The 21,387-nt window shown below is 55.8% G+C and overlaps 1 protein-coding gene across 2 annotated transcripts in view; it reads right to left on the reverse strand.

The window, feature by feature from the left end:
* Positions 1-21,387, reverse strand: part of Cdh4 (cadherin 4) — a 467,544-nt gene that overhangs the window by 26,914 nt on the left and 419,243 nt on the right. For both annotated transcript variants that reach the window (XM_063248080.1, XM_063248079.1), the window contains exon 7: positions 9,689-9,861. In XM_063248080.1, the coding sequence (XP_063104150.1) occupies positions 9,689-9,861 (173 nt within the window). The remainder of the gene's footprint in view (positions 1-9,688; positions 9,862-21,387) is intronic.

Raw genomic sequence — 21,387 nt, forward strand, 5'->3', positions numbered from 1 at the left:
GGAGGCCAGCTGTGTGCCCATCTCTGGGCCCTTTGGTGGGACGGGTCACCTCTGGTGCCGAGGTGGAGACCTTGGGACACAGAGAGCACAGCTCTGCCATGGGTTTAGAGGAGCAGAGAGGGCAGCTTGCAAAGCAAGGTGCAAGGCTGCAGCCGTGTTGCCTGAATGTGTCCAGCGTCCAGCTGAACTGCAGTCGGATCCAGCCAGCAAAGAGATAATGCCCCACCCCTGTGCACAGCTGATACCTCGCTGCTTTCCGGAGAGCACAGCCCTGAAGGAGCCGCTCGCCTGGAGCGCAGGTGTGAGCTTTGAGAGGCAAATGCAGTGCAGTGGGGTGAGTGCGTCTGCCTAGGCATGGGGGAGCATCGCAGCTCCCCTCTGCCTGCCCAGGGCCTACGCATCCAGCCGTTTCCCCTCGCCTTCACACAGCCCTCCTGGTCAGAGGGGAATGTGTCCACCATGGCGGCTGAGCCAAGCCTGGCGGGCAGCTGTTTGCTGTCCGGGCGTCCTGTCCCTGCCCCTTATTGGTACCATTAGGCAGGGGGAACCCAGAGACCCCGGCAAAAGGGACTCTCTGTGAGGCCCTCCACATGCCTGGCAACCCCAACTCTCGCTCTGCTAGGAGGTTACCGGGAAAGGTGTGGCCGGGCCCTGTGAGCCAGTGTAACGCGCCCAGCTCCACACACTGGCTCCCCGAGAAGTTACAAAGAGATTTCCATTCATTTGCTGTCCTTTCATCCTGCACTTCACGACTGTCACATTCTGCTCCCCAGTGCAGCCAGGGTTTCTGACACAGGGGCGCAGGGGCCTCACCTTGGCTGCTTCCTTTGTTCCTACCCAGGTTTCTCTGATTCTTTACAAATCTGATTTTCTTCTCCCTCCCAGACCAATTTGGAAGTCTCCACTTCAGGGATCTCTGGGCATCATTCCAAAGCCAGGCAGGGCGGCCCGGGCTGCCCCAAGCCCTGGCCCCGATTCCCCACTTGCTCAGCATGTATGGGCTCACGGGCTGCTCTGTGTTCACTTGTGTACGTGGCTGTCATCTTCTCTCCACTGCAGTGTGGCCTGGCAACAGGTGGCCAGTTCCATAAACTCAAGAACAACGCAAGCTGAGGCCAAGGGGGGTACTAGGGTGGGGAGGTCCCTGGAGAGAGGCCTCCCTCGGTGAGGACTTCCTGCCAGCCGGTCAGTGTCTGCATGGAAGCCACCTTGGCAGCTGTGCCCAGAAGATGCTAGGACATTTTAGAAACACAAGGACACATAGTGTGCTTACACATGTCCATGAACACACATGTACGTGAAACATGCACCCGTGAATGTTCACGTGTGTACATGTGGATGCACACGAATGTACCCATGCATCACTGGTATGGGCACGTAGTGTAATGTGCACGCTGGTTTGTGTGTGCCTCTGTGTGTGCAGCCAATGGCCACTAGAGGGCGGGCTGGGCTTGCTTTTGGGAGCCAGGATCAGGCCAAACTGGGATGGAAGCTGCCCAGCCAGGAGGAAGGCTTGGGGCTGGGATCCCCGCTAGGCTCGGCCAGGACCAGCAGGCGGGGGCAGCTGAGGCCCAGCTTGCGGTGCTGTCAGGAGCACAGGGCTGGGTGCTGTGCCCTGTTGCCTGTGTCTGCGCTGGGTGCTGTTCACATCCTTCCCCTTCTGGGATGTGGTCAGTGCTGGAGGGCTGATGGATGGACCCAGGTGGGGCCTACGCGCTGTCCACAGAGCCCTGTGGTCTGCACAGAGCGGGCCGGCTGGCTTTGGTGGAGGTTTTGATGCATTTATTTTGGAATGCTGCTGCAGGACTTTGCCCCCGCCCCGCCCTTCTCCCCCTTCCTGTCTCTGGCTCTCACTTTCTCTGCTGGGTGCTGGAGGAAGATGAGTGACCAGGAGTGGCTGCCGGTGACTTCAGGGTTGGTGTCCAGGTGCAGGAGGGCGGGGAGGCCTCAGGCGGGAGACAGCTGACCCCCGGGTCCGTTCCAGGGGCTTGGAGTGGCTGCCTTCCCTCCGCAGCTGACGCCCTAGGTCGGTTTTCCCCAAACCAGGCCAGGCTCCTGGGGCTGGAGCCTTCTCTGCCGTGGGTGTCCTGTGCACCGCTCCCTGGCCTCTGTCCACGAGTGTTAGGCACAGCAACCACAGGCCACCAGCTGCTATCCAGTGGGACATCGGGCCGGGCTGATAAGCAGGGATTTAGGGAGAAGGCAGAGGCTCATCTGGTATCAATTGGAACAGGGTGTGCGCAGGGCTTCCTCGGAGGGGTTTCTGATTAGGGAGCTCCCAGGAGTGAACAGCTGGCGCTGAGGCCCAGGGCAGTGTCAGGTGTGCTCAGGAAGGATCACTCAGGAGAGGCCGAGGCAGTGCTCAGCAATCACACCAGCTGCTGAGGGAGGGCAGACGCAGGCACGGGGCAGAGGCAGGAGCCGGCAGCCCCTCCATGCAGCGAGGGTCCATGCAGGGGTCCAGGCTGGCACAAAGGCTGATGACTAGTGGGATCACAGGTGCAGAGGCTGGTGCAGAGCAGGCTGGGGCCGGGTGAGCACTGTGGGAGGGAGTCCCAGGGGGTTTGCTTGGTGGCGCTGGGACTGGCTCTGGTGGCTCTGATCTGGGGTGGAGCTGGGAGGAACCAAGGAAGGGCATGGCCAGGACTTTGAAGCTTGCACTTTCGTCTTGGGGAGGGAGCACGGAACCCCGCTTTCTCATGGGCCTTCTTTCTCCCGTGTCAATGCCGCTAGAGTCCGAGGGAGGATGGCACCCAGAGAGCCCCAGACATGCTCAGAGCCAGGACGTCTGGCGAATCTCAAAGCAGGTATCCCTGGGTGCCAGGGCTGAGGATGTGTCACACATCTCTGATGTCGAGGGCTGTGGACATCTGGCCATGCCCACAGGTTTCTGGACACATTCCCTGTGGCGTCTAGGTCTTTTCTTCTGGACATGGCTGAGGTTTTTTGAATGTGTCTGGAGGTATGTTGGAGAAGTCTGGACATGCTGTGATATATCCATGTGTTCCTGGACGTGTCTGAACTTTGTCAGATGCTTTTGGAAGTGCTGGACACTTCCTGGTGCACCCAAATGTCTCCCACCCAGGTGGCATCTCTCCCGTGGCCCGAACCTGATGTTTAGAGATCTGCATGTTCCACCTGCTCCCACCTGAGATGTTTCCTTCCAGAGACGAAAGCTCACCTTCCCCTTGGAAGATGGTCAGGGGGCAGCCTGCCTGCTTTTTTCTAAAAACCTCTGCACCTTTTCCAGAAAAGCACACCTTTAACACCTGAGCCCCAACCACGGCTGCCAACACCACCACAGGCATCTCGCCCTGCATCTCCCAGGATGGCACTGCCCACCCAGAGTCTCACTGACTGATGCCTTCTAAGGGCTCCCCTGTGGTCAGGGGCCCAGGGGCCCAGTCCTGGCCCAGCCAGCGTCCTGTCTGCACATCTCTGGCCAGCAGTGCGTGTGCACGAGAGTGAAAAATACAGGCACACGCACATGCATGAACACTTGGGCGCACTGTCTGCCTCTGCCCCTGGAGGACAGCAGGTCACAGGGTGCTCCCTCAGAGGAGGAGGGACAGTGGCTGTGGTAAGGGTGGGAATGGCCAAGTCCCTCGTCCACCTAAGGCACCTGGGACTCGAGTTTACCAGCCAGATTGGCACAGTTTATAGAGGCCCAGCTGCCGGCCTCTTGTGCTGGCCACTGCTGAGGGTGGTGAGGACGTGGCCACTGCCCATGCACACAGCTGTGGTTGGGAGTGGGGCTTGCCTGTCGCTCCCACCTGATGGCTTTGAGTTGGCAAGGCCAGGGCTGAACCCACGGGCATAGATTTCAAGGAGTACCCTACTCTCACAGGCATGTTGCCCAAAGATGCCTGCAGCTGAACGAGCCGGCCAGAGCTCTCCCACTAGGAGTGAAGTGGAAGTCAGGTGTGGTGGTATATATCGACTGCCCTGCAAAGTCAGGAGGCTGAGGCAGGAGGATTTCGAGTTTGAGCCCAGCCTGGGCAACTTTGCAAGACCCTGTCTGTGTCAAAATAAACATAAAAAGGGCTGGAGATACAGCTTAGTGAGAAGGACCTGGATTTAATTCTCAGTGCTGGAAAGAGAGAAAGAGACAGACAGACAGACAGAGGAACCCAAAGTACCTCGGCCTTGCCTTGTCACTGGCGCCTTTCTTAGGCGCCCCGGAAGCCGGGTGTTCCTCACTGTGACGTGTGGTTGTGCGGAGCGCGGTTACAGCAAGGTCTGTGCTGTCTCTTATGGCCAGACCCCCTCTGTCCTCACCACCACCTCATCTTGCGCCTGGCCTCAGACCGCTTCCTGCCCTTCTGTCCCCTGCCCACTCCCGCAAGGACTCTGGTCTGTGGACATGGGCTCCCCCACCTGCCCACCCAGGGGTGGGGTCTCCTGTTTTTCCGGTCCAGCCCTCCCTGCAGCACCTTCCCAGAGGCGCCCTCCCACTGGTGCCTCCGGACTCCCCCAGCAGCCCAGGGTGTGAGAGCAGGTGACGGATGTCCGAGAATGTGGTGGGGCCCTGCTGGCCCGTGTGCCCTGCTGTTGGCCTGGAGGGCAAGGGCGCTGCTGCTTCGGTGTGGAGGCCCTGCCTCAGCCTCCACTGTCCAGGAGTCACCGTGGGCGTCGCCTGCCCTGTCCTCCCTCCCTCCGACCTCCTGACAGCTCTTCTCGTCTTGGGGACAGTGGCTGCTGGCCTCGGGTCTCCGGAAGTCTGCAGAGCAGTGGGCTCTGGCCCGTGTGTGCCTTGGGCTGAGCACAAGTGAGAAAATCAAGCTGTGCCCACACAGCTCGCCTGGCCCTGGCCCATCTAGTGGCACTGCCCAAACCACTGGGCTTCCCCTTACATCGTCACCCTACCCACGGCGGGGCTACCCATTGTCCCCGCACCCTCACCAGCTGGGAGGCGACGCACTCGGTCAGACGACACCACAGGACGTCTGCAGGGTGTTCTGACAGGATGCACGCTCTGCATCTCCAAGAGGATGCGCAGCTGTCCCCCGTGTGCTGCTGGCAGTGTGTGATGCCAAGGGACATGGCCCCTGGGAGGACGGAGGGCACCACTGTGACCCAGGTCCTGGATGGTGACCCCATGGCCCCGAGTTGCCCAGCCCTGAGGCGGTGGCCTGGGGGTCCCTGTCGGCATGGGCTGGACACAGCTGCCATTTGGGTGGCAACCAAGGGAAAGGCAACCACAGGTCCCCAGGAGAGCATCTGTGGGGGTGCAGTGGGGGACAGATCCCAGCGCCGCCCAGCAGACGATATGTAAGGTCCTCCCTGTGCTCTGTGCTGATTACACTGTCCAGGGCCACGGCGTCCACAGGAGCTGAGAGTGGACAGGCAGACGCTGGGGCACGTGGGGGCCCTTCAGATGTGTGCCGGGGCAGGGGGTCGATGTCCTCTCCTTTGTGCTCTTGGCTGTAAATGTGTAGCTTTGTGATAAGAAAAAAAATCAACCGGTGTCGCAAAAATTGTGTCCTCCCTCAGGCCTGTGACACAGAGCTGCCTCGACACCAGCCCTGGGCTCAGGGAGGCCGGAGCCTCCGGCCTGGGGGTGCCCCATAGAGTGAGGTCGAGGGTCACTGAGACCTGAGCACCAGCCTGCCATGGCAAAGCCGGGGTCCAGGCCCCGGTGGATGGCATCTGGGCTTCATCGGTTTTCTTCCCTCCGTCCCCCACCTCTCTCTTTCTGGCTGTCTCTGTCTGTCACTCTCTTTCTCTCTGTCTGTCTGTCTGTCTGACTTTGGAGGGAGTGATCAGCATGTCTTCAGGATGGAACTCAATCTCAGGTGGATCAGTAAATTCGTCTCAGTTGCTGATTTTTCTGGAGACCACAAAGCTATAATTAGTGTCTTTGAAGTAGGGTTTCATCAAATCACCCGTCAGAAGGTGCTGAGCCCCGCCTTCCCCAGATGCTGCCTTTCGATTGGACACGGAGGAGAAACATTTCCAGAATCTTCCATGGGGCAGGCTTTGCTGCTTCTCTCATTGAAGGCACAGTGCTGGTCTGTGACCACAGAGTGTTTCTACCTTTTGAGCCCTAAGAGAGCATTGGTGATAAGGGCCTTCCCAGCAGTGGGGTGCAGCTGTTCCGTCCCTTGCCCCACACCAGCCCCTCTGACGGCACGGTGGGTCCCGAGGAAAGGTAGGAAGGTGCTGGCTTCACTTCCTGAGAGCCTTCGGGGACCACAGGATGCTGAGTCTGGCCCGCTGTGCAGGGAGACCTGAGGCTGGTGGACCAGGCAGCGGGGCCGTGGATGGGTTCCCGGGTGAAAGCAGGCGGGAGGCGGGTCGGAGAGCGAGGTGCCATCGAACAGCAAGCGGTCACCACAGGGCCCCGCAGGAGAGAACCCGCTGTCACCTTGAGCATGTGGGTGTCTCACTCACCTTCTCATTAGGCCATAAATATTCTAATTAGGAGACATTGCAAGATGAATAGGATTAGCGAGTGGGGTAGCCCCCGCTGGCCTCGAGGCTCTTGAACGACTTGCACCTTATCAAAGTCCCTCCTGACATTTAATCATGTAGAAACCCTACATTTACACAGCGCTCCTAATTAGAGGCGCTGGCAGTCATGTCTGTGGGTTTCCCCTTCATCAGGTGGGGAGCTGCGCACGTTTTTGGAAGGAAAGAAGCAGCTGGGAGAGGTTGCTCTCATCTAGCGGGTGGGTGAAGTGGCTCCACCTCGGGGCCCTGCTGGGTGGGGCAAAGCTCTGGCTGAGACACTAGTGGGCTTCTTGGGTCCCCAAAGCCTGGCTGCTGTTCCTGACCTCTCCCTGGCTCCCAACTGTCTCAAAGAGGCTTCCTTAACTGCAGGGTGGGTGTGCCCTTTGCCCCCAAAACCTCCACATCGGGGTTCCCAACTGAGCTGCGCTTCTGTCCGGAGGGGTTAACTGAAGCTGGGTCTCAGGTCTCCCCTGGAGGCCAGCCGGGAGGAGCAAGGCTCCTGAGAGCATTAGCACACCCCAAGCTCTGGTGGGCACATCTTCACCACAGCAAACCCCACGGCTCTTTCCCTTCCCGCGACTCCTCCTGTCATCCTCACCCCAGGCCCCATTGTCCCCCTGTAGCAGCCCTGGGGTGGCCCACATTCCTCGGGCCAGGGCCCCGTGTCTCCTCAGCCAAGGGTTACAGAGTCACCCCCACCCTCGCTCAGCCCCACGATGGTGGCAACTGCTGAAATGTCCCGTTTCACGGCTGGATGGGAATGTGCTGTGGCCTGTGTGCCCAGGCAGCCTCTCCAGGGGAAGCGCCATCAGAAGGGAAATCTGGAAATGACAGTAAGTCTTGGGGCGGCCCACAGGGGCCTGGAGGGCCTGAGCTGCCTCCCAACTATGGCAGGGGAGGGGGGTTCTGCATGGTCATCTACGGGCAAACTTGGCTTTCAAACCTTCTAGGGCTTCAGCTCCTGCTGCTTAGGGTCAGAGCCACAGTGCTCTCGGTGGGCCTCTCTGTGTGTCCATGTGCCTTCCCTCTGCAGCTCCCAGCCTACACTGCTCCCCGCCCCCGCCATGGTGTCCCTGCAGCACCCCACTGCATCATGGACTTGTCAGGGTCACAATAGCCCCTCTGACTTCTGGAAGTCTGCGGAAAGCTGGCTGTGGTCCTCCTGGCCCAAGACACTGTCACACAGGGCATCCCAAGCTCAGTGGGGTCACAGCTCGAAGTCTAGCCCCAACTTTGCACAAGGTCACTCCATGTGGTGACGTGGCCTTGGGGTTCTGGGCTTCACCTCCATCAGCCTCGCTTCCAGCGTGGATGGTGTGCAATCCACGTACTGCCACCAGTCGAACGCCACCACCCATGAGCCACAGTGGTCAGGAGCCTTCGATGGTCAGGTCTCCCAGGTGCTCCTTCTCCACCCCTGTGTTCTCCCACTGAAGACCAGAGGCAGGCAGCTCCCGTAGGCCTCTCCTTCCAGGGCCAGCCCCAAAGGGCCGGGGCACACGGCCTGATGTTTACTCTGTTTCCCGCCTCTCCTCTGAACATAGCAAGGGCCGCAGAGCTGCATTGTCCGAAATTGTACGTGTGTTCCTGTGCACACACCCTGGTCATACCCAGCCTGGAGAAATGCCTGCTGCTCGTGGCTGCTTGGGTGGCCCAGGGGCACAGGTGGAGACCCCGGGCTGGAGTGGGCGTGGGGTGGTATGTGGTTGCCCTGTGGGCACAGTGTCACTGTCACAGGTCTGTGGGCCCAGATCCCAGGCTAAAAGGTGGGCACTGGGCCACAGGGCCACTGGGCCACAGGGCCTTGTCCAGGCTGGAAAGGTGCCTGCTTGTTTGTGATCACTGGGCGGGTGACAGGCCCTCAACAGGTCCCCAGCCGTGAGACCAAGGGCTGGGACAGGCTGTGGCTCACGGAAGCCTAGGTATTTTGCCCACCTCTCCCACCACGTGGTTCTGCTCAGAGAACTCTAGGGAACTGACCAGGCAGCCCAGGTCCCTGCAAGCTGCCTCCTGGCTGGCCCTCACTCCTTCCACATGCCGTCCCCACTTCCAGGATAGAAATCAGTGTGGCTGGGGTTGAGGCACCCCTGACCTGTGACCACTCAGCTGAAGAGGGACGTGGTTCAACTGTCCGTCCTGAGCCCTTGGTGATCCACTGAGCCACTTGCATGCCTCACCTCCGTGCACAGCCCTTTACAGTTAATATTTTCAAGAAACGCTCTTCACGCTGTGGCAGCTCAGCATTGGCTGGAAAGGCAGAAGTGCCAGCAACGTGGTGGTGGTGGGGGTCCTGAGTTTCAGGGCCCTGGTGGAGACTCAGACATGTGGGACCCCATGACTTGAATCTGCCAGGCCCTTGGCTGTGCACCGTCACATGGGGTGTCCCCTCCTTGCAGGCCCAGCCCCCCACAATGACATCACGAGTCCTCTTTATGGCTGGCAGCTCCAGCTCATGGGAAGGGGGAGCACAGACTCACAGACACGGTCTGCAGTGCTTTCCAAAGCAGAGGGGAGACATGGAGACCACCATGACAGAGCCTGTGGCCAGTGCAGGAGCCATGGCTTTGGCCTCCGCAGATGGGTCCCTTCGGGGAGCAGGTTCCTGTTTGCTCTGCCAGGAGCCAAATAAGCCTGGGATGGGAGTGGTCAGGTGACCTTTGTTTGCCCTGCTGTCTGGGTGCTGTAGGCTGGGATGGTCACCAGTCTTCCTGGGCCCTCAGGGTGTGTCCAGCTGGGGGCAGGGGCTCCTCTCCCCTCCCCTCCACTCCCCTCAGGCAGGCAGTGGGACCTGCAGGCTGGTGCAAGGGCCTGGCCATGGGAGGGCAGGGAGGAGGGGTAAGTGACCTGCCCGCTGGCCCGAATGCCAGGGTTGCCCCTTCCTTGCCTGGGACGTGATAGAGGGTGTGTGGCGGCTGGGCAGCGTGGCCCACTGGGCAGCTGGCTCAGGGGTGTCTTTCTAGGCAGGTGCTCAGGTCCCCAGGCACTCAACTGGAACTTTGCAGTGGCTGGACTCCAAGGGCTTCAGGAGTGGGGCTCGTTCCTGCCTTTCTAAGCCCTCGGCCCTCTCTGACACATATCCTAGTGGGGCCTGTGCTGGGGACTTGCATGGCTCCTGCTCGATGACTTTCCCAGGGCGGCTGCTGGCCGCACTGCCCATGTCTCCTCGAGCCAGGAGTAGGGTGCCCAGAGTGTCCCATCACCTCCACCTCACAGTGCTTCCCGCCCCGCGTCTCACCTCTCGGTCCAGGCCTGCGGCCACTGTCACCAGGTCCCCAGTCTCGCTGTTAATGGTGAACATGTTCTGGGACGGGCTTTGCGGGGTCTGGGTCACGATCCGGTACCGCACCATCCCGTTGGCCGTGGTGCTGTCATCAGCGTCGTTGGCCGTGACCGTCATCACGTAGGTTCCTGAGCGGAGAGAGCAGCAGAGGAAGCCCCTGACACACCAGCTCTGTCCCTGCTGCTCAGCGGGGAATCGCAATGTGCCCGAAGCAGCTATGGGCTCCTTTGGTCTTGCTGGAGGCCTGCCTGTCCTTCACGGGGTGTCCAGCACAAGCTTGTAGATGCCCCAACCCCATGGAATCATTGAGGGGGTCTCCAAGCTCGAGGCTCCCTGGCAGTCGCTGTGCTGGGCTTCTCCTGTTTGGTGAGGGGGCTGGAGGAGCATGTGCTTCTCTGTGGCTCCAGCAGGAGACAGCAGAAGAGGCCTGGAGTTCCCACATGCAACCCTTTTCCTCTGAGCCATGTGGCCCAGGCACTGGTGGGCAGGTGTCACCCAGGCACGCATGGCTCCTGTGGGCCCAAGGCTCATTCACCAAACACTCACGGAGCCCCTACCGGGAGGCCCCAGCTTGCAGCTCCTAACTGCTCACCAGCTTCTCCCACTGGGTCCTGGGCCAGGCTCTCAACTCTGGGCATCCTGCCTGGGTGTGGCAGACGCCCCATGTGCTCACGCTGATGGCCTCAAGGCCTCCTGGGGACCCCCGAGGCATGAGTGGGCCAGGGCTACAGCTTTCACTCACTGAGGATACGTCGCTTTGCTGAGCCGAGCCCCAGCCTAGGGATGGTACGGGACCAGGACAGGCGGCCTGCTGTGTGCAGAGCCCCCGCCTGCCTGATGGGTTTTCTGTTCAGGGGAGGACCAGGTGACCCCACAGGGCGCCACTGCTCTTTGCAGGAGCCAAGGGGGACTTGCCACACCTGCCCAGGACCCTGCACAAGCTGCTCTGCACCTGGAATGCTCTGTCTTCTTCACCTGGCCAACTCCAGTCACCCTCAGGGCTCAGCCCCTGTGCTGCTTCCCTGGACAGAGGCGCCCACCTGCCTTCCAACCGCAGGCGCTCATGGTGCCTGCCCAGCCCGCCCTTCTGCAGCGCTGCACAGGGCCCTCACTTCGATAACCCCTGGGCAGGGTACACTCTGGTGTGAGCTGTGGCCCCCGCAGTCGGTGTCTGGGAATCTGCTTAGCTTCCAGCTACCAGTGAACAGAAATCATTCAGGGAGCTCTGGCCCAGGAAAACAGCAAAAGCAAACGCTGAGAGGCAGACGTCTATCTTGGGGGCACAGGGTCTGCGTTTTCATCTACAGGGCAGAGCACACTGAGCTCAGACCTCCTGTGCCTCAAGGAAGGGGAGGGAAGCCACAGCTGGGGCACAAGTGGGTGACCGAGGACGCAGAACTGTGCAGGAGAGGTCCAGCCCCAGGGCCGCAGGGCCGCCGGGGTGCGGTCCTTCCACTCCTTGGTTTACTCCACAGATATTTATATCTGCAGCTGTGTGCACACAGGGGTGGTCACTGAGATCCGAGTCACCTCCCATGAAATTTGCTTGTAAAAGCACAATGCGACAGTTTCTAGCATTCCGCGGAGGTATGCGACTATCGGCACTCTCTCATTCCAGGATATTATTATCTTTATCCCAAAGAGAGCTGTGTACCCACATGCAGCTGCTCCCCATTCCTCTCTCCCCCCGTCCTTGGTGATCCTCATCTACTTTCTGTCTCTGTGGATACTGAAGTGTCCATAAATTATATAATAGGGAACATTTTGCATCTGGTTTTCGGGGTTCTTTATGGCTGAACACTATTCCATTGCATGAGGATATTCACCCCACTCTTACAAACTTGAGCATTTGCTACATATTACGCAGCATACTCTGTGCTCAGATACAGCAGTAGGTACAGCCAGAAAAGAGCATCCTTGTCTCCGCACTGTAGGAAGAGGGAGATGAAAGAGGCACAGAAATACGTACCTGCAAACGACGGTGCATGCTTTGCAGAGAATCAAGAATGCAGGCAGGAATAAATGTACACACAGAAGGCCTGGGCAAGAAGGTGAAGCTGCAGGAGAAGCAGAACCCGCTCCTCTGATAAATGGAGGGAGCAGGGTGGGAGAGGGGAAGGGACAGCAGCCCTGGGCAGGGAAGAGGCGGGCTGGGTGAGGATCAAAGAAGGGGCAGAGGTGTGAGGGGCGTCTGGAGGAGCTGGACATTATGCAGGGGGAACAATGTGAGCAAGGTGACTTTTTTTTTTTTTTTGTCTTTTTCATTTTTCTCGGTACCAGGGATCGAACTCACAACTACCTGCTTGCAAGGCAGGTGCTTACGCCGCTGAGCTAAATCCCCAGCCCCGCAAGGTGACATTTTTAAGACACTCACAGAAAGTGGACTACAGGCAGTCAGGGGAGTCGGGCGTGGTGGGTAGAAAGAGACTCACTGATTCAGTGGGTTTTGGGGAGAACTGGCTGTGACTAGACTGAGATGTTGCAGCCGGGGGCATCCACCAGGGTGCCTATTCACCCAACACGCTCTCATTAAGGGTCTTCCAGGGAAGGTAGAGAACTTGTGTGTTTTGAAGCCCCAGGGAAAAAAAAATTTCATAGATCTACCCTAATTCATGCAAAGAGTTGTTTGTAAATACAAGTTTTATGAATTCAATTATCTATAGCATTTCCCCAGAGGCAGTGGGGATTTAAAATAAACCGAGAAAGTTCTGTCTTCAGCAAAGGAAGATCATGTTACTCTAAATCAATCTTTCTTCAGAGGAAAACTAGAAAATCTGAACCAAAACAAAACAAACAAACAACCAACCAATGGAAGTAAAGTAGGTGTTTCAGGCCCTAGAGAACTCCCATGTGCATCTGTGGGACCAGAAAAAAAGGGGAGTCCAACACCTGAGCCCTCTCTTCTCTCAAGGCATTTGTTGATTGTGAGGCTGACTTAGGACGGGCTGGAGAGCCGCCCAGTTCTTTAGCAGGCTCAGGGACATGGGAGCTAAACACTGAACCTCCGGCTGGCTGGAAAGGAGAGGCCCTGGCAAACCCTCCAGTCTCTGGTGGAACTTTGAAGTGTAGGTAGCACTTTTGGAGAGAAAGTGACCTGAAAATAAATAGTCTTAACTGAAGTACAGCTCTGGTTAAGGGCGTGGGTTCAGGAGACCAAGATTATTAGCAGCTGCTGTGGTTTGGATCTACAGTCTCACCCCAAAGTCTCACGTTTGTAGGTGGGTCCTGGCTGGAGGGGTGGATCACTGGGGGGAGTGACCTGGAAGGATGTGTTCTTGCCCCTGACTCCTCCCTCTTCTCTCTGCTTCCTGGCTTCTATGAGGTGAGGAGCTTTCTCTTCAATGTCTTCTCTCATGGCGATTGTACACAGAAGCCAGCTTATCATGGATCAAATTCTCCAAAATCTATGAACCCAATTAAACCTCTCTTCCTTTAAGTGGTGGGTGTCAGGTACTTTGTCCCAGAAATGGGGAAGCTGACTAATACAGAAAGTTTGTACTAGAGAAGTGGTTCTGTGACTGTGACTGTACTTCACCTTTAGAAGCCTTAGTACTGGTTTTCAGGTAGAGTTTAGAAAGGTTTGGAGATGTGAGGTACAGAAGCCTTACAATGCTGTAAGTAGAACCTTCTGGGTGGTTCTGATTAGAGCTCAGAAGATACGACTGCTGAAAGGAATGTGGATAGTACAGGCCAGGCTCAGAAGGTTTACACTGAAAACAAAGACTCCACTGGCAGTTGAATGAGAGGCCCTGTGTGTTATGTCTCGGCAAAAAATTTTTCTACATTTTGCCCATGTTCTGAGACTTTCCAAGAGGTGAGATTAAGGGCACTGTACTAGTTAACCTGGTGGAAGAAATTTCAAGACAGCCCAACATTCAGGATGTGGCAGGGGTACTGCTAGCTGATTTTAGCCAGGTGTATGAGTGAGGACTGGAGATAAAACAGAGCAGAAAAATTTAAGTTAAATTTTGGCTCAGAATGAATCATGTATAAAATTGGGGCCCAAAGAAGAAGTGTGGCTGCTGAAGAATTTAGTACTATTAAAAAGGAACTTTGTACAGGGGCAGGAAGAAAAATGCCTTGGGGAAATGCCTCAGGAATTTCAGCAAGGCTCTACCAATATCAACCTCAATGGTATAAAAGCATAAGCTTTTTAATTGAGAAGAGAGTCCCTGGACTCCTTGCTTGAAAATATTGGCTCTCTAGGATTCTTTTTTTTTTTTTTTGGTCTCTTTGAGACAGGGTCTCACTATGCAGTTCAGGCTAGCCTTGAACTTACTTTGTAGCCCAAGTTGATCTTAAACATGCAACGATCCTCCTACCTCAGCCTCCCCAGTGTTGGGATTACAGGAGTGCGTCACCATACCGGGCTCCAGGATTTATTTTATCATGCTCAACTATCCAGGCACCCCTGCAGTCATGGTCCAACAGGGCCTGGCTACTGCCCACACTGATGGCAGACTTAGGCATCTTCCATGTGAAGCTGTTTTTCTCTTCTCAGCAAAATGCAAGAGCCGTGGGTCATGGAAGTTTCCACCCACATTTCAAAGGAAGACCTGAGACAGCAGACACTGTGCCCCGAGAGAGTGATGCATGAAGCTGTGAGCACACAGCTGAATGTACCCATGAAGCTGGGGAGGGCAGGAACAGGGAATGCCCCTGAGGCAAGCTGCAGACGGTCGGCCCAAGAGAGAGGTCGTGTGGGCTACAGCCAGCAATGGCAGAGAGGCTGGACTGCCCAAGTCCTCTGGAGTTCAGTCTCACCACAGCTAGCCCTGGGTACTGGACATGGAGGTAAAGACTTAATGTGTACCTGCAGGGCCGTGGTCTGGCTTTTCTCCCTTTCCTTTCTTTCCCCCTATTTTTCTCTTCTGGGTTGGGAATATTTACCCTGTGCCATCATACGTTGAAAATATTTAACTTTGTTTTTAACTTATACAGAGCTCAGAGCTAAGAGTTTGTCTTAGAAGAGACTTTGGACTTAAACTTTCCAGCAAAGCTGGAACTGTCAAGCTTTTGGCAACTCTTAGAGATGGACTAAATGCATATTTATAGTGAGATGGATGTGAGCTTTTAGGGACCATGTTGTGGCTCGGATCTTTGAAAAATTCCCCCAGATTTTCATGCTTAGAGACAGGACCTGGTCAGAGGGAGTGGGTTACTGGAAGCCGGACTGTCCTCAGCTCCTCCCTTGCCTCTCTGCTTCCTGGTTCCCATGATCTAAGCAGCCTTCCACCATGCCACTTCTGCCTCAGAACGAGCTGACCAGCTCAACCGAATCCCCCAAACCATGAACCAAAGGAACTGCTCCCTCTTCAAGTCATGAGTGTCAGGTGTTTTGTCCCAGTGGCAAGAGCAATGACTAATATAGCATCCCTTACCAGGATAAAAACTAAATCCTCCATGGAAAAGCACTGGCAGACATAACTGCAAATCCTCTATAATCTTCATATACAAGGTAAAAACAATAACTAAGCCTCTAGGAAGACAAAACCACAAATAAAGATGAAAAAGAGACACTGAACAGCTTCAGCAGAGATACAGATAATGAAAACATCAGATCCAAACTTCAGAAAACAGAGTTTACTATGTTCAAAGAATTAAAAAGATAAGATAAATTTATGAAGAACTAGAAATAATTGAAAAACAAAATGGGAAACCTATATTTGAAAAATAGCTGAAATAAAAACTTAAATGGGTTTAACCATAGATTAAATATAACTGATGAGAAATTTGATAAATTGGAAGGTTTATCAGAAGAAAGTACCCAGACCAAAGCAACACAGAAAGCAATAAACATTTCAGCCCCTAATAGGCTTATCCGATGTGTAACTGAAACCCAGAAGACGGGCAGGAGCGGGGTTGGGAGAGATAATGCCTGAAATTTTTCTAAACCAATAAAAGAATCAAGCTTCAGACTTAGGACGTCTAAGTAGTATAGATCAAACACGTCACAGGAAATGGGCAAGAGCCTTCGAGAAAGAGAAAAATTCTAAAAGAAACTAGAGATTTTAAGAAAGGCATAAAACATTGACTGGAACGACAGTAAGGCTTAATGCTGACTTCTCGATAGAAGTAACAGAAGCCAGGAAAGAAAATATCGGACACTCTGGAATCCTTTACACAGCTAAAAAACTCTCTAGGTTGAAAGGGAAATAAAGACATTTAGACATTCAAATCAGAGATAATTTATCACCTGGAGGGAACACGAAGGGTTTCTGCAGAAGGAAAATGATTCCAGAGGACAAGCGGACATGGAGGGGGTGCTGTCCACACACACACACACACACACACACACACACACACACACAGAGACATGCGCGCATGCACGCGCGTGCACACACACATGCACACGCATACACACCACGCAGGCAGGCAAATGTCTATACAAAGGGTGGATGTAGGAGTGCATCTAAATAATATAAATTGTGTAAGGTAAAAATTATTTCATCGTGGGGGGTTTATCAAATCAAACAAACAAGCAAATAAGCAAACAAACATGCAAACGAACGCCCTGTAGGATTTTATTTGCACAGTGAACTCAGGCCTGCCAGAGGCTCCGTGACCCCTGTGACCCCTCCGCCTTTTCACGGTGCAGCACAGCAGCCCCTGGTGGACACCACGGCTGGCTCCTCAGCCACTACGTGATACCGTCTGCTGCTCGGAGGGCAGACCTGGGCAGCACTGAGGAGGGAGCTGACAGCACTTGTCATCACCTGGCCCAAAAGCCATGGAGAGCAGGTGCTCCATCCTCACCGAACGCTTGCCGGTCCCGCTCCCCAGGCTCCTGGGAATCTCTAGCGTCCCCTGGCGGGCACCCTCCCCGAGGAAGCCTGCACGACCCATGTGCATGGCCCGGGGGAGGGGTACGGTGGTGCCTCCTTGGGGCAGCTCAAGGTCCCGTTTGCTGGCAACGAAAACTGCTCGCAAGCCCCTGGCCGATTATAAAGCCACCCACCTCCTTTTTTTGGTACTGGGATCGAGCTCGCGACCTCGCTCTTGCCAGGCAGGCACTTACACCGCTGAGCTACATCCCCGGCCCTCCCTCCTTTTTTTTTTGCTGAGCCCAGGAACCAGCCTTTTGAAACCAAATGATACACTTCCATCGTTCTTTCTGGGTTGCCAAAGCCAAGCACATTTCCAGTCACTGGCGCATGTGCGTTGGAAAGTGCGAGGTGGGGAGCAGAGAAAGTGCGAGGCCAAGTCCCACCCCGCACGCCCTTGGACAGGTGGACAGGTGGGGCTCGGCCGGAAGGGCTCATACTTTCTCTTTCCCATAGGTTGGCTCTTTGCTCCTCCTCTTTTTTAAAAAAAAGTCAGCTTTATTACCAATCAAATAAATAGAATAAGCTGTACACACGCCCATGAGCAGAAGCCGTTTCACAAGGGCAACAGTGAACTCCCCGAGCCAGGGCAGCAGAGGGCCTGCGGCTCCAGGAGGCGTTTGACTGGTTGCCTCCACATCGCCTTGAAGTGTGTCCACTCCTCAAGTCCACCTCCAGGAGTGGATTCTGAGGGAGGACCACAGATGTGCAAGCCACGGGCTGTGCTCTGAGCTGGGCTTCCGGGCCTTCGGCTGTGGAGAAGCAAATCCCCAAGGGAGGGCAGCCACTGAGAGTGACAGTGAGGACGAGCTGGGGACAGACGTGCTCGGCTCTGGGTGAACCAGGGTCGGCGTCCTGTTGTCCCGAGATCCACTGCAGGTGACGAAGAGACCAGATGGGAGCATGGGTCACACACACAGAGAAAAGAAAAACCCAAAACCAGCACCAAGGAGCCCAGGAAACAACTAACTCCCTACAGTGACCAGCCCAGCGGCCAGCCTACGCTCTCCACTAACCGGCCAGGACACAGCATACCAGCAGCTATGGTAACCAGCCCTGGAAACAACCCACTATTCCAACTCGAGCTAACCAGACCGGGGAGCTGACCGCACGCCTAGAGCCCTGCACAGCTAGTGAAGGCCCCACAAGAGCGGAAGTTTACTTTGATGATGTGATTTTCCATGACCATTTTCATGATCTGATCACACAGTGCTGGAGCACAGTCTGCAGGTGACAGTGGGGTCAGGGAGGTCCCAATGCAAGTCCATCTCCTGTGCTCACCACACATGATGCCTCTCTACTCAGGGCAGCCAGGCAGCCAAGAGGTTGGATGTCTGGGAGCCAAGCTCCAGAGCTGACCTGCTCTCTGCAGGAACCAGTCCTGGAGTCCAACCCACGATCTGCACACACCTGCCTAGGAGAGCAGCTTGTTACCTATAGCGCCAGCCCAGGAGAGCTGCCCATGGGTTATACCAACCAGCGCAGGGCACAGCCTCATACCCCCATGCAACAGTCAGGAGCCCAGCCCTTGTGTATGGTGACCAGCTTGTGCTGACCAGCCTAGGAAGCCAGCTTGCTCTCTACAGACTCCCACCAGTCCCTTTTCTGAACTAACCAGCCTGGGAAGTCAGGCCAACTGGGAAATCAGCTCACCGCCCGAGTCACGGCGGAAGTCAGACCATGAACTCCTGACTGTCCAGGAAGCAAACTGTGCAAGTGGCTCAGAAGGCCAGGGCCAGGCTCCTTGTTCTTTGTCTCTTCTTCCTTCTCAGGACCAGCCTCACAGGACGGTTCCCTCTCACACCCTGAGCTGACAGTCACCTCCTCTGCTGGCCTGACCCAGAAGGCAGGGCTGGGCCCACTCTTGCCCTCGACCTGCGTGTGTTTTCACGGTGCTGCTGGAGGATGCTGAGTGGGGCACGCACACCTCGTCTTGTGTTCTGTGTGTGAGTCTACAATTAGCTTAAAATAGAAAGTTGAACTGGAAAAAAAAAAACAAAAGAAAAAACCTCCCAGGGCTGTGATGCTCATATTTAGTGAGGCAGACAAAGGATGCGCACAGGCAATAAGTAAATTGTATTAGATGTCAAATAACAGGTGGTTCAGTCAGCTCGGTGCGTTCCTGTGATGGAGTGGTTTAAAGCACTAAGGTGTTGTGCAGAAATATCTTCTGACACTTGAGATTTTCATGGTATATGGTGAAAGGGAAAGTAATCAGGTTTCCGAACTGCGTTCAGGATGAATCCAACCCTTAAAATGAAAATGCATTTATGCAAAGAATAAAGGCCAGAAAGATAAATGACAATGAAATCAACAGCCTCAGAGGGCGGGGACGAGACAGGAAAGTTTGGTTTTCTTTCTGAATTTCTGCTTCTCCCAAGTTTTCTTCCAAAGGCATCACTTGAGCATCAGAAAATGAAATGTGGCAGAGAGAGAGACAGAGAGATACAGAGATAGATAGATAGATCATAACAAGGTTACTTATGAAAAGCAGTTCTTTTTTGGGTCTAAATTACAATTTGGTTTATTTAAAAAAAAAAGAAAAGAAAAGAAAGAAACCAGGAACCTGGCTGGCCCTCGGAGTCAGGTGACAGTGTTCAGGGCTTAAGGATTCTGAGCCTAAGAGGAGCCCGCCTGAGGATGGGTTGCCATGGAAACAACCTGCCTTGAAGGCAGTCTTCTCAGGCCGGAACAGAGCTAGGGCTCAGAACTCCAGTTTCCTTCCTGAAAAATGCAAGGGGGGGGGCAGTGGGAGGAGCCTGGGCATCTGCCCTCACGGTGGGGCAGCCTCTGATGTGTGTCCAGGGCACCATCTGCCCAGTTGGCCCTTGGGGACGTCTGCTGGCCTGAGGGACAGGCTCTCCCCAGGCAACATCCTGCCTTTGCCCACTGCCTCAGTTTCATTTCTACACCAGAGGCAGCTGACTGACCCTTCCCCTCTCAGCCCTCGGCTCTGTCTCTGTCACTGTCTCCCTGTCTTGGTCTCCATCTTTGCCTCTCTCTGTACCTCGGTGATAATTAGCTGACTGTGTCAACTTGAGTAAGAAACGCCCAACTGAATGGAGTCAGGTGATTTCCAGTGTGGCTGAAGGGACGGCTGGAGACAGAAGTCCTGCCGTCGGGGGACTGAGTGTAGGAGGGGAAGGAGAGGGGAACGGCTGGGTCTGCTTCTCAGGAAGAGTTTGGGGCGCTGCCGTCCCCTTGGGCATCGTCTCCTGACTCCCAGGGCAGCTCTGATGCTGCAGCCTCCCGGGTGGGCTTGTGAGGACACCACACTGAGCACCAGCCTTTGACTGGACCCTGTGGTCTCCAGGGCACAGACAGCCCTGCCACACTGCCACACCTGAGTCTGCATGTGGCCACTGTAAGCCAATCCTGTAAGTTCTTATGTTTGTAGATTTGGTATTATGTCTGTTTCTCTGTAAGCAGGGACAGATACAATTCGGGACTGAACCCAAGTTCTTCATACTGAGCTGTCTTCAGCTTTTATTTATTTATTTAATTTTATTTTTAAAATTTTGAGACAGGATCTCACTAAGTTGCTTAAGTTGCCCAGGCTAGCCTTGAACTTGTGATCCCTCCGAGGGCTGGGTGTGCCACCTCGCCCAGCCCTCTGTCTCCCTGGGCTTAGCTGTCCTCTCCACCAAACAGTGGATACTCCTGTCTGCTCTGCATCTGTAGCCCAGGAGCTCGGGTGGATGCACTTCCCAGCCCTCGGGGGTCAGGCTGTGGTTGGGACCATGGCTTCCTCCAGGCACCCGTGGGGTGTGGCGTTTGTCTGGGCACAGCGAGGGGTGCAGGCCTGGCTGGGGGGCACCAGGCGAAGCCATGGAGGTAGAGAGGGGCACAGGGAGGGCCTGTGGGCGGCAGGGCCATGGGGTCACTTGCTCATAGGTGGGAAAAAGTCAGCGGGCTATGCCAGAGCCATGATGTGCTGGCAAGGCAGGAGGGGCTTCCTGGCGCTGGCCCTGAGTGTCCACTGGGCAGAGAGTATGAGAGAACACTGAGGGGCCCTGGCCTCGAGAGCAATGGACTGCAGCCTCCTTGAAGCCCCAGAGCAGAGGAGGGGTCAAGGGTCCAAGGTCAGGGGTTGGTTAAGGACATTCCCGAGGGACTCATCAAGGCTGCTCTGGCACTGGAGGGGAAAGGGAGACTAGAGCCCAAGGGAACCTTGCTGCCCGGAGGGGCAGGACAGAGGCTGTAGGGGGGTGTGGGTCACAAACCTTTTGTCTTCCTGGGAAATGTGGCTGTTGCGTGCTGAGGGATGGAGGGAGGGAAGGGCTGGCCTGCTTTGGGAGACAGCTGGAGGCCCAGGGGAGCAGTGCGGGCAGACTCGGGTCAAGTGGGCAGGTCTCTTCAGCTGCAGCCCTGCCCAGCTGTGTCCCAATCACCAGTGATTTCCTCCGAGGAGGGTGCGGTCTGCGTTAGCCCTCGTGTGACACTGCTGGCCTGCCTTCCGTCCTGTCCATGCCGGCCCAGCTCTGAGACCTGTGACCTGGGTCACACAGGATTGACAGGCAGGACGAGTGTTCCCAGGCCACCGCTGCCTGACAGGGTGCTGCTGGGGGCCTCCCTGGGCACCTCTGATGGGCAGAGGGGTCTGGGTCTGGACCCAGGCAGGAGCACAGGAAGTCATGGCCAGTGGAAACCCTGGGCAGCATGGCCAGGAAGGCCAAGCAGGAAGATGAGGTCACCCCGTGAACACAGAAGGGCCCAGGGTCATTCAGAATGGGTCTCCATCCTGCCAGCCTAGGGGTGGCCGGGAGAGGTGGTCAGAGACTGAGCAGAGAGTACAGGCTGGACAGTGGCGGTAGGAATGAGGGACGGAGA

This window comes from Cavia porcellus, unplaced genomic scaffold (assembly GCF_034190915.1).
Source record: "Cavia porcellus strain 051 isolate PalLab524CR breed Dunkin Hartley unplaced genomic scaffold, mCavPor4.1 scaffold_5, whole genome shotgun sequence".
Classification (NCBI taxonomy): Eukaryota; Metazoa; Chordata; class Mammalia; order Rodentia; family Caviidae; genus Cavia; species Cavia porcellus.